At 40.3% G+C, this 12,853-nt stretch overlaps 1 protein-coding gene across 1 annotated transcript; it reads right to left on the reverse strand.

The window, feature by feature from the left end:
- Positions 1 to 767: 767 nt before the first annotated feature.
- On the reverse strand, positions 768 to 11,592 carry wdr61 (WD repeat domain 61). Its single transcript, XM_049573573.1, has 11 exons — positions 11,496 to 11,592; positions 11,069 to 11,124; positions 10,930 to 10,957; positions 10,079 to 10,184; positions 8,592 to 8,764; positions 6,041 to 6,189; positions 5,659 to 5,752; positions 5,034 to 5,127; positions 3,503 to 3,595; positions 2,415 to 2,493; positions 768 to 951 (listed from the first exon to the last, which is right to left on the reverse strand). The coding sequence occupies exons 2-11, from the start codon at positions 11,078 to 11,080 to the stop codon at positions 862 to 864; spliced, it is 918 nt and encodes a 305-aa protein (XP_049429530.1). The 5' UTR covers positions 11,081 to 11,124; positions 11,496 to 11,592; the 3' UTR covers positions 768 to 861.
- Between the last annotated feature and the right edge of the window lie 1,261 nt (positions 11,593 to 12,853).

Below are 12,853 nucleotides of genomic sequence, written 5' to 3' on the forward strand. Positions count from 1 at the left end.
GAGGTTGGTTACTATTTTATGGTCTATGCATTATAAAGATATGTTAAAAAAATAAATAAAAGGTCATAATGTTGCTGTAAAAAAAAAAAAAAAAACCTGCCATGTGTCAGTATATTATGAGGTGGTATTTCACCTGCGGGCCACTGGAGGGAGCACTGCATCACACTTCATCTCACACTGCTGTTGAAACCAAGTTGAACTTGACTGCCTTCACCACAATGTTCTTAATATACCAGATCCCAAAGTAATATCTCCAAATATATGGAGCCATAACACTGACAAAAAGCGAGTAGTTAAGTCATTGGTTATCAGACAAGTCAATAATTGAGCTAACTGGATAACAAACATGATTAAATGTGCATTAAGACCAAAATAAAAGGAAACTAAAGAGTAAAATAAGTTGTTTTTGTTACAAAATCAAGTGTTTTTCTTCCCTTTTAACTAACTGGAAGTTAAAGGAGAAGTACAAAGTTTTATATTTCTTTCTTCACTGTCATTTGACTCATCTGATAAACCTTTACTGCCTTCGGTCTGTTTCAGGGCTCCACACCACACTGCTTTTTAAAAAATAAATAAATAAACTTCAAGATACTTAATTTACAATTGTATGCTTTGCTTTTCGAATCAAAGCACTCCGTGATAAACAGCTGCTCGTCAAGGGCTCAGCCCGTAAATGCAAAAAATACAAGAGAGGCAGAAGTTTAAAAAAGCAACCCTTTTATTTGACCGTCATGGGCCAGTGCAAAAAACCCATCTCATTTACAGCTTGTCCCTCCCGTCCCTCCCGTCCCTCCCTCCCCCAATTACCAACTTCATCTCCATGATCTGAGTAAACAGCAGCTCTGTGGAACCTCTGCTCCATCACATGGGGCAGTCGTAGATGTGGATGGCGCGGTCATCTCCAGCGGAGATGATCTTTGAGCCGGTGCTGTTGTACTTTACACTCCACACCTGACAAGAACACGGACAGCAAAGGTGAGAATGGGCCCTGAGTTAAATATGAAAATTGTAATTCTATAAGCAGCATCCACATTTTAGAAAAACAGTGCACTAACAAGTAAAAAGACGAGTAGTATGACGAACAACATTGAAATCTCTCAAATCAATAACTGCACAAGAATTAACAAGTTTAACATAATGTCCCAAACAGTAAGAATGATGGTGGTGTGACATTAAAATCTATACTAGGTTTGTGTCAATGATAAACCCCAAAGGCCCTTGACTCAACATTTTACAAAGAGGACGAGGAGGAAAGCAAGGTGTATATGGTCCCAAAAGGAGAAAATATCCAGTGAGCAGCAGTTCTCTGTGTGAAAATGCCTTGTTGATGCCAGAGGTCGGAGGAGAATGGCCAGACTGGTTCAAGATGATAGAAAGGCAACAGTAACTCAAATAACCACTGGTTACAACCAAGGTCTGCAGAAGACCATCTCTGAACCAACAACACGTCCAACCTTGAAGCAGATGGGCTACAGCAGCAGAAGACCACACCAGGTGCCACTCCTGTCAGCTAACAACAGGAAACTGAGGCTACACTTCACACAGGCTCACCAAAACTGGACAATAGAAGATTGGAAAAACGTTGCCTGGTCTGATGAGTCTGGATTTCTGCTGCCACATTCAGATGGTAGGGGCAGAATTTGGTGTAAACAACATGAAAGCATGGATCCATCCTGCCTTGTATCAACGGTTCAGGCTGGTGGTGGTGGTGTAATGGTGTGGGGGAGATTTTCTTGGCACACTTTGGACCCCTTAGTACCAACTGAGCATGGTTTAAACACCACAGCCTACCTGAGTATTGTTGCTTTACGTTGATTCACACATGTTCTGTTACTGCTCTAAAGCATCAAAGACTGAAAGGCAGTTTAGGCACAAACTACACAGGTAAACAAGTTCAAAATGGAGCTGTCAGGATGCTGTTCTGTGACCTCAAAAATCCTCTAAAATGCTTTTAATCTGATCAGAAACTCAGCGGTGCAGAGAACTGAGACCAAAGCAAAGAAGGGCAGAAAAAATGCTCTAAACAGAAGAACAAAGTAAAGCTGAACAAGTCACTGGCTGCAAATGATTCCTGTAGACGTCCTGCGGTTTGTTTTCCGTCTTTCATGATGACACAAAAACATGGCAGAGTCCACAGCTTCTGATCTGCTCTCTGAGGAGCCCTGATATTTCATTTAGAGGCTTTACTGGAGAACAGATCAACCTCCCCACAGGCGTCTGCAGCCAGGGATCTAATGACAGCCGCGTTTATTGGTTTAGCCTGAGCTGAGACGTCAGAGAAGGGTCATGTGAGGGGCCACGCCATATTGATTTCCCCCCACCGAACACATCAGCACCTATAGGAGATGGATTTTCTCACGATGGATTTGATTACAAACACACTCAGCGAGGAGATATAGGGTTATCTTTGTCACCTGGTCTTGATGGTCAAAGAAGGTGTTGATACACGCTCTGGAGCTGGCGTCCCAAACCTTCACACTCTTGTCGGACGAGCTGAGAGCAGCAGAGGAGAGAGGACATTGTTTTAACAGCTCATCTTAGAGTCAAACTTTGTGTTGTCTGGCTGACCTGCTCGGTTTATTTTGGCACCCTGAACTGGAAACTGTCTGAAAAACAGCTTCAGCTGACGACGGTTTCACACAACAGGAGTGAAGGCATAAGAAAGAAGACAAGAGGAAAACATGTCTGCTAATGTACACTGACGGTCAAGGGCAGGTTTACTGCTCACAACTACTGGCTGTTATAAAATATTGCATTTACTAAAAGTGTACTGGAATACGTTATTTGGGAAAGCACAAATATGTGATAGAAACAAATATATATTCCACCCATATTTATTATATATTCATTTTCTCATTTATTTATTTCAGGATTTGTTTCATAGCCATATTTACAGAGTGCTGCATGGACGACGTTTATTTGTAGGCTAACACGGAAGTGAACACCACCGCGGTTCCCTCGACTCCATTTTAGATTACTGCAGAAAATAAGCTCTGTGGCAAACAAACGTTTATGATACTCACACATTTTGTTCAGCAAGATAATCTTCACTAATAAACACCAACTCTGTGATTTATTTAAGTTGAAATGCAATCGCCAGAAGTAAAAAGCAAACGTCAGGCTACAAACAAACTGAGCTATGGTTGCACGACTTTAACATCTCCACTTACAGCCTTGTTCATCATGATGATGTTCTGTAGTCTCCCTTAGTCACTCATCAGCAACCGCCTTTTTTAAGACATGCAAAGGCTTCAAAATTCAAGTGGGATATTTAAAATATGTAGTTTATGTTGTAGAACTAAACATTTAAGTCTATTCAGCTTGTGTTAACTACAGACCTTATTTCAGACAGATAACCTTGTTGGTTGAACAGATACAGATACTGACAGGTCTCTGTACACCTCTAGTATTTATAATGGCATTGTCTGTTTCAGGTCGTTCAACATTTCCTTCAGGTGGTAAACTGTGTTGCAGAAATGCAGTTTTATGCGTCTGATTTTACCTTGAGACAAAGTGGGTGTCATCTGGGGAGAAGGCGACGTTAAGAACCCAGGATCCGTGTCCACTCAGTGTCCCGGCCAGGCTGGCATGTTGCCTGTAAAACAACAGCTGAAAGTTTATTATGGCAAACTTTTCATTCTTCTACACAGTTTATTTCTGCATTTGTATGTTGGCACACTACAAGCAGACAGCAAGCAGAGTGCATTCACGTGGACATGAGTAACATGCTTATGGTAAGGTTTTTGGGTGCTTCTATACACCATATCCCGGTTATCCAAGCCGTCGACTTCCTGCGCAGGCACAGTTTTAGCCGAGTGACATAAACTCTGAGTTTTATCTCTCAGTAATGAAAGAGGCTGTGTATCTAAATCTATTGCTCCCTTGTTCTACATGGTGGAAGTGACAGGCTGGCACTGGTGTGGAGGACAGCGTTATATGAGTATGTTAGGTTAGCAACTACGTCGTGTGTGAGAGGTTGAGAGAAAGACAGACACATGAAGGCACTCAGATCAGACAGCTGTTGGCCGTCAGAGCAGAGAGGAAATTACTTGTTAATTTGTCGAGTAAATGAACAGTGCTAAACACTTCCTGTTGCTCTCATCTCCCTTTGCCGGTTGTTTTTATAAACATCACAGGCACCTGCACAAACAGACTTCAGTAATCAATAACTGGTACTTTACATCCATCCATTTTCATCCGCTTATCCGGGGCCGGGTTGTGGGGGCAGCAGGCCAAGCAAAGCACCCCAGACGTCCCTCTCCCCAGCAACACTTTCCAGCTCCTCCTGGGGACCCTGAGGTGTTCCCAGGTCAGATGAGATATGTAATCCCTCCAGTGTGTTCTGGGTCTGCCCCAGGGCCTCCTACCAACTGGGCGTGCCCGGAACACCTCCAACAGGAGGCGCCCAGGAGGATCCTGATCAGACGCCCGGACCACCTTAACTGACCCCTTTCAACACGAAGGAGCAGCAGCTCTACTCCGAGCTCCCTCTGGATGTCCGAGCTCCTCACCCTATCTCTAAGGCTGAGCCCAGCCACTCCACGAATTAAATTCATTTTGGCTGCTTGTATCCGTGATCTCATTCTTTTGGTCACTACCCAGAGCTCATGACCATAGGTGAGGGTTGGGACATAGATGGACCAGTAAATCGAAAGCTTCGCCTTCTGGCTCAGCTCCCTCTTCACCATGATGGTCTGGCGCAGCACCTGCATCACTGCAGAAGCTGCACCAAACCAATGATTTATCTCATGCTCCATTCTACCCTCACTCCTGAGATACTTGAACTCCCTCGCTTGATTTCTCTGTGTTTATGTAAAAACCACATCCCAAATATGATCAAAACCGGGATAAGCCTCATAAACAGGTTATTCATATCCATGTAAATGCACTCACCTATGCACCCCCCCCCCTGTTCTTTATCTATATCTATATACATTTTATTATGTATACCGAGCATCTTTGACACAGAATACATTTTAGAAAGGACCAAAACTGGTCAGCAGGAGGATCCACGAGCTGCCGGCTCTACTCACACGTCATATATTTTGATGTAGCCATCATCGGAGGCTGTGACCAGCAGCTGTGAGTCGGGGGAGAACGTGAGGGATCTGATGGGCATGGCATGACCTGAAGAGAGGAAACAGTCTCTCAGTTAGCTTCGTCACTGCAGGGTGATCTCTGCCACCTTAATACTAAACAAATTTGTGTATATGTACAATATCTAAATGTTGTATTTGCTGAAATTATTTGTAATACACAGCAGTGGAGGGCTGCAAACTGTATCTGGGTTTTTTTACCCCAGAAAAAAATGTGTTTAAATATCTGTCAGATCCATCCAGTGCTATAAAGATTAGTCAATTAATCGATTAAATAAAATGTAGTTTGAAGTCATTTATCAGTCAAAACGTTGATGCTTCCTCTGTTTTAATATCACAGTAAACTGAATACATTTAAGTTATCAACAGTTGGTCAAACAAAACAAGTAATTTGAAGACCTCTAAAAACGCGTGTTGGCCGCTTTTCATTATTATTTGATGTTTAATAGACAAAATGTTTAATCCATTACTAAAGACAGTATTTTCAGTATGGTTATGGAAACAATCACTAGTTGCAGCATCATTTCCTACCGAAATAATTCATATTAATGTTGGGGCCTACCTTCCAGCGTATGGAGCAGCTTTCCGGTGGCGATGTCAAAGATGTTGATGATTCCATCGATGGCTCCGCTAGCCAAATATTTTCCGTCTGGGCTCTGAGGGGCAAAACAGAATTAAACCCAATGATGTTACTTATTGTAAAGAAAACTGCCAAATGTAAAGATCTGAGACTGGATGAGCTATAGCTAGTCCTAAAATACTTTTAAACGCAACCTTTGTACATGAAGGGAAAGGGTTAAGAGCTAAAAGAAAAAGAAGTTGTGGTGTGAATGAGAAAAAATATTAATCACGATGAGTTATTATAAAGACAAGACAGTGAGGTCTCAGCCCTCAGAGAGCCGCCACCGCCCAGCCGACCAGAAAGACAATTAATGGTTCCTTACGTAAGCTATACTCAGGATGAATTTTCCTCGAGTGTCCAGGGAATACTCCTTCTTGCCACTTTCCACACCGAAGATGTTGACCTTGCCAAGATGGCTTCCTGTGGCGATGTATTTAGAGTCTGGGGAGAAGGCGACCGACCAGGCGTCAACTGGAGAGGAGAGCAGAAAGACAGAGAGAGGGCTGAATATATTGAACTGAGTCTTTTCCAGGAAACGTTTAAAAGCAAACGCGACCCACTTAACCAAGTCACCTAGTTAACACATAAAACACAACAATAAAGCACACATTTTATGTTTGACTAACCAGGCAAACATGCACACCTATACTGTATTTTCTAATGGTCAACCAATGTGTCTCATCACCTAACCCACTTTCTGCTCGGTTGAGTCAGTCTTGAGCTAATAAACTTAATTTAAAAAAAAAAATAAAGGTTTGACATTAACAGAACTCACTCCTAAAGACTCCAAATACACTAAAATACAGTACGCCCCAAGAGAGGAGAAACAGGGTCTATAATCCACTGACCCAGACCGACCGCTGAGTGCAACAGAGCGTCACTAATGGGAGGTGACGTGACATTAAATGAAGTACAGCTTGGATTCAAGACTCGCAGCAACACATACATTTCTGGGTGTGGGGTTTCTGAGAGGTTAAAGCAAAAAACAAAACAAGCTCACTGTGCCACACAGCAGAGCAGACGAGCTGTCGTCCCCTGCAGGTTTGTTTTTATACTCAACTGAGTGACAATTTCATTTTGTAGTGACCTTATTCCAGAGCAGTAACACAAACACAACACAGTACGAGCACATCAACAAGGTCAAGTCGGCTACCTTTTTATCAGAAGTATAAGGAGCCAAGATATTCAAAATGTGTTTCAGATCCTACAGATCCTGTATTCAGACGAACTGAATATCGAACTAACAGATGAAGTCTGGGGTGAATGTTCAAGGAATATACACAACCGTTAAGTGAATGTCAGACTTAATCTTATACGATTCAAAACTTTACATAGACCTCATTAATCCAGGGAAAAGCTACACAGCCTTTTTTACTGATGTTTCACCTGTCTGGAACCGCTGTGAATCTACAGAGCACTTTTCAGTGTTTGTCTGAGGCTTTTGGGAAATTTTGGGAGCCTGATCCACTCATAGTTATCCTTGCAGCGACCAGCTCCTTATCCTCTGCTGGCAAATATCAGAAAATGTTTGTTTTGTTTGAAATGGTGATTGCAAAGTATTTAATTTTACGAGTGTGGAAGACGGACTCTGTTCCCCACATATGATTCATGGTTAAATAAAATGGCCAACGTGTTACATCTGGAGAGACTGAGATTCTATGACGAGGACAGAGGTTCAATGTAGACCCTACACCGTTGCCTGATGTGCACCTCCCCAGAAATGCAGCTACACTTCGCAGCGACACAGACCTCCTCTCTATTTTTGTAAGCTGAAACCATTGACCTCAGTGGAAACAAAGCTTTTATTTACTTTAATTTCACAGATAAGAAACAATAAATTGTGAAGACAATAAAGCCTCCACAAAAATAGCATTTTAAGTCGTGTGTGATTTATCCTGGCTTCATATGAGCAGAGGAAATCTCTGCTAGTTGCTAGGTGAATTTATAAAATGTAAAATGCCATAGGCCTGTTAGCATGTTATATTCATTTAGAAAACGTGTTCAGTATAAGACAGTTGTTTTGTCAGTGAACCTTGTGAGTTGTAATGTAGCCGAATTTTGTAACGTTACCTTTGTTGAATGTTGCTGTTGTCCCTGGTTTCATATGAGTAGAGGAAAAGTCTGCTAGCTGCTAGGCTAATTCATACAGTGTAAAATGCCATAGGCTTGTACTAAAAACATTAGCATGTTGTATTTGTGGGGAAAATGTGTCCAGATAAAGACAAGTGTTTGTCTGTGAATGCTGTGAGTTATAGTGAAGCTGATTGGTGTACTTGTGTTTGAAACTGTCTCTATTAAGCCATGTTTAATGTGTGTTTAATGTGTGTTTTGGAGGTGTAACTGCAGAGTTACACAGACACACCACTGCAAATGACAAATCTCCTAAATCAAAAGGTCCAACCAGCAGCCCCAAACGTAAAGATATTCAGCTTAATGTCACACTATTGATAAGTTTCTAATCAAAAAACTGCTGGTTATGTTTCTGTCCATTAACTAATCAATTAATTAACAAACTATTTCAACTGTATACAGTGACCTGACAACAAGACGAGTGCAACCTCATGTTTTAGTTACTCTTGCAGATGCAATCTTGTGTTTGCGATCTGGTCAGGCAATGTCAAGCAAGCCATACAGTATCCTAATTTTTTATTTTTTTTTTAATGTGAAGGGGATTGTCAGTCATCTGTTTGATTAATGAATAATTCATCTGATAAGTTCAACATGAGAATACTCACTGAGAAAATCTAATTCTATTTTAAATCAGACATCAAAATCAGATCTAAAGCTGAGGGAAGCATAATTTCTCTCCTCACCATGCAATCCTACCACCCAGTACAAATTAAATCAGTGAAAAGTCTGAGACCCAGTCGTACCTGGTCCGGCGTCCATAGACTTGATCTGTTTTCCAGACTCCAGGTCCCAGAGGCGGATGTGAGCGTCGAGTGAGCTGGAGGCAGCGATGGCTCCGTTGTGACTGATGTCCACTGACACCACACCCAGCTGGTGGCCCTCCAGAGTCCACTGCAGCTCCAGCTTCTCGTCTGACCTGCAGGAACAGTGTCAGAGAAATCGGTCACGTCAAGTCAAATAAACTCAACTCAACTTTTAATCCAACATGCACGAGAAGCTCCTAAAAGTGCTCAGAACAAAATTTAAACATCTACAATCCAACAAAAACTGGGGAATGTGAAATTATTTTCTCAACAAGTCAAATCAAGTTTTTCCCTGCAGCAAATTCAGCAAAAACGTATGAGAAACCAGCTGACAGAAAAGACAAGAGACAAAACATGGGCTGTTGTTACAGATGTGTTGGTTCAAAGTGAAAATGTAAATACTTTATGTCCCTTTCCTTTGTTCAGAATCAGAATCAGAAATACTTTGTTGATCCCAAAGGGTAAATTGGGATTTGTTACGGTCGCTCTAATTTAAAGACGAAGAAGAATAAGAGTATGAAATTGAAGTACAAAACATAAAGCAACCAAATACAATAAAATAAATTAAATTAAAATGTACGTGGGCGGCACGGTGGTGTGGTGGTTAGCACTCTCGCCTCACAGCAAGAGGGTTGCCGGTTCGATCCCGGGCGTGGGAGCCCTTCTGTGTGGAGTTTGCATGTTCTCCCCGTGTCAGCGTGGGTTCTCTCCGGGCACTCCGGCTTCCTCCCACAGTCCAAAGACATGCAGGTTAATTGGTGACTCTAAATTGTCCGTAGGTGTGAATGTGAGCGTGAATGGTTGTCTGTCTCTATGTGTCAGCCCTGCGATAGTCTGGCGACCTGTCCAGGGTGTACCCTGCCTCTCGCCCGATGTAGCTGGGATAGGCTCCAGCCCCCCCGCGACCCTCAAGAGGATGAAGCGGTTAGAAGATGAATGAATGAATGAATGACTAAAATGTACGTAAAAAAAAATAAAAATAGAATGTGCACTATGCTACGGTGTTTAACACCAGTACTTAAGATCTATCTGGTTACTGATCTTGTTAAGAAAAAAACAAACAGTAAAAATAATGTAGTAATGCTCTGAGGACTGAATGTAGTGCCACTTTGATCTAGACCTTGGACTACCATTAATTTTCATATAGCCTTTAAAAATGACTGTATTATATTTGTCTGTTTTGCTACATAATCTGTTTTACTGACGTCATAATGTTGATTTGCAGACAGTTTAAAGACAATAAAAGTTTATTAGTGAATATAGAAAACACAAATGTGGATGTTAATTTAAACCAATGTTAAAAACAAGAGGAAAAAAGCACAAATTAAGTATTTAACAAGAAAACATAAGTCAGACATATGACTGTTACAAGTCTGTATTAAGTGATATTGTCATGAGAAGTGTTAAAAAAAAAAAAAAACACTCACCATTTCCAGACTTTCACCATATCATCTAGTGAGCCTGTGATAATAGTTTCTGAGCCATCCGCCTCACTTTTACCCCACGCTGCCGTCCAGATCGCATCATCGTGAGCTGAGAAGAAACAAACAGGTTAAAACTCTGACCACAGCATTTCAGTTTTCAGTAAGTTTTTAGCAAATGCTAGGCTAGTCAAAAAAGGAGAAAAATACACAACTGGTGGTGCTACATCTGATCAGGAGCCAACTAGACAATAAACAAACAAGTGCAAAAAAACAGACAACATAATCTTCTTAAAATCAGAAATAAATAGTGTGAATAAAGGCTGGACCAAGCTGTACTTAATAAATGGGAGTGTTGCACATGATAAGTAGTGGACTGCACTTGAAGAGCCAGATGATTTCATATATTTTGATGTGTCAGCCTGATGGCCCACGGGTAAAAACTGTTGTTAAGTCTGATTCAAAAGCATTTGCCCCGTGCACAGCACTGTCAGTCCTTGTAACTTCTCATTTCAAATAAAGACTTAATCAAAAGAAGAAGGAATTCAGCCCTCTTGTGTGCGGTGTATCTGCTTATTTACTGTTGAGTCTATTTGTGCGTCACTTTAAACTCCTGTATCTCCTCCCAGGGCAGGACAGAGAACAGTTTGTGATGCTGTTCTTTTTGTGTAAAGTCTTTGTCTTATGCTGACTGATAACAACAAACAACAACAACAACAACAATAGACTAGGTTTAAACAGAGAAACTCTCAAGGCGATAGCTCTGAATAACAGAATTTTTTTGTGTGTGGAAAATGACTAGTAACGTATTAGGTTATGGTCATACATGAGTTCTGAGCATTTACTGTGTTACTCACCGTGTTCTTGCTTGAACAGGATGCTGTACTGAAATCAGAACACAAGCTCACAGTTAATCTTTGAGCTCTTTCACCAAGAAAACAAACAAACCGAACAAATACTCTGTATAAATATGAGAGCATTTAATCTGTTGCTTACTTGAGTGCTCATTGTTTTGGTCCTGGGAGTCTGAGAGCCAGTTAGATTCCTTCAATCTGAAAATGAAAGTCTGTTAGGTCTGACATAGCAGGGCATATTCATTTTAAAAACCTATCTGCGATTAGCTAGTTTGTCTGCGATGAAAAACAACATTGAGAAGATGTTAACTGTGTAACGCTGCTGCAGTCAAAGGCAGAACAGACAGTGATATTTAAGATTAACAGGCAAATATTTAAGCAGATGAATGAAATGGAAAAACTGCTGAAATAGCATAGCTAACGGGAGCTAGCCGCGGTTACACAGCAGGTTAGCGCTGCAACAAAGTGCAGTTAGCTGTTTTAACACTTACCGGATTATCGCACAGTTCACTAGACCATCTGTAGTGACGGTAAACTATTTAACTATGATAGAATATGAGCCCACCTACCTTCAAATCTCTCAATAGGATGTTTTTATTTTCTGAAGCCCGTCGATTTACATGTGAGACGCCATGTCAACATTTAACGTAACTTCCGCTCTTTTTCTTCTTCGTGTATTAGATAACAATTGGCTAATGACGTATGTAGCTCACTATCGCCACCAGCGTGGAGGAAAAGAGCAATTACTAGAGTTGAAAAATATTTTTGTAACAGTTGATTTCATTAGAAAATTTAATTTAATTCTATTAAATAAATGCAATAAATGGTGGATTTAATTTGGAAAATAAATAAATCAATTCAATAGACATTTGGATTAATAAAATTGGACTCTAATTTGCAAAGACTCAACACATCATTGATTAATTTGTCATGCATTTCAGCTTGTAGATACATTTCTTTTTTGTGAATTGTACATTTTTAACAATGTAGTATTACTGCTTAATCTGAAACTTTTGTTCAATGTAATCTTGATGTATGATTATTCATATTTAATTAATTTAACAGTTTTATCCACAAGTATTTCTATATAAATAAAATAATTCAAGTAAATATATAAAATAAGTCAGACAGATGTGAGGGAGAAACAGCATGGGCAAAAGTTCAGATAAAAAACTATCAAATGCAAGAAACATAAATTTGAAAATGGATGAAAAAAAGTAGATACAATTGCTCAATAATTTTTATCAATTTATTCACTGACTACAATTAGACAGAAAACTGAATTTATTACTGTGTAGACTGGGTTACAGCATTTCTAATAGTTTTATTTATTATTTCACTGATAGCCCAGTTTAAACTAAGTTATATTATATAAATCCCATTACACATATTCCTACCCACACTTAAAGTTTGTGCATAAAAAAAGAGAATTTATAAATACTTATTTTGGGAGTGACTCGTGATTATTTATTTGACTGTCTCAGCCTAAAGTAAAACCTCTGTGCTGCAGAGAGAGAGGCAAACATGAGCCTGAAGAGCAGGCAGAAAAATATGCCAGCATTTTGACAGTTGCTGCAGCAGCAGCAGTCTGAGCTCCACACATTCAAAAAAGGTTGTCAAGATAAAGTTTCAAGAGGAAAGCAAATACAGTCGGTGTGTTTTAAATAACTCCTGAAGTGAAGCTGAAATGGGCAGTTGTGTTATAAAGAAGGGACATCAGTGAGTGAAGAAGATGAGAGATGTCCTATTTAGAGCAGTGAGTGTGTGTGTGAGTTACAGTCTCTTTGAATGTGATGTTTCTAATCCAAAAACTCAGCATATTACTCAGAAATGTTGTCATGTTGGGATGCAGTCTTTAAAATAGCAGTAAAACCATCACAAAACACTAAAACCCTTCATTAAACCCCCCCAAAATACCGTAATTAAC

The sequence above is a fragment of the Epinephelus fuscoguttatus genome, linkage group LG4 (genome assembly GCF_011397635.1).
Source record: "Epinephelus fuscoguttatus linkage group LG4, E.fuscoguttatus.final_Chr_v1".
In the NCBI taxonomy this organism is placed as follows: Eukaryota; Metazoa; Chordata; class Actinopteri; order Perciformes; family Serranidae; genus Epinephelus; species Epinephelus fuscoguttatus.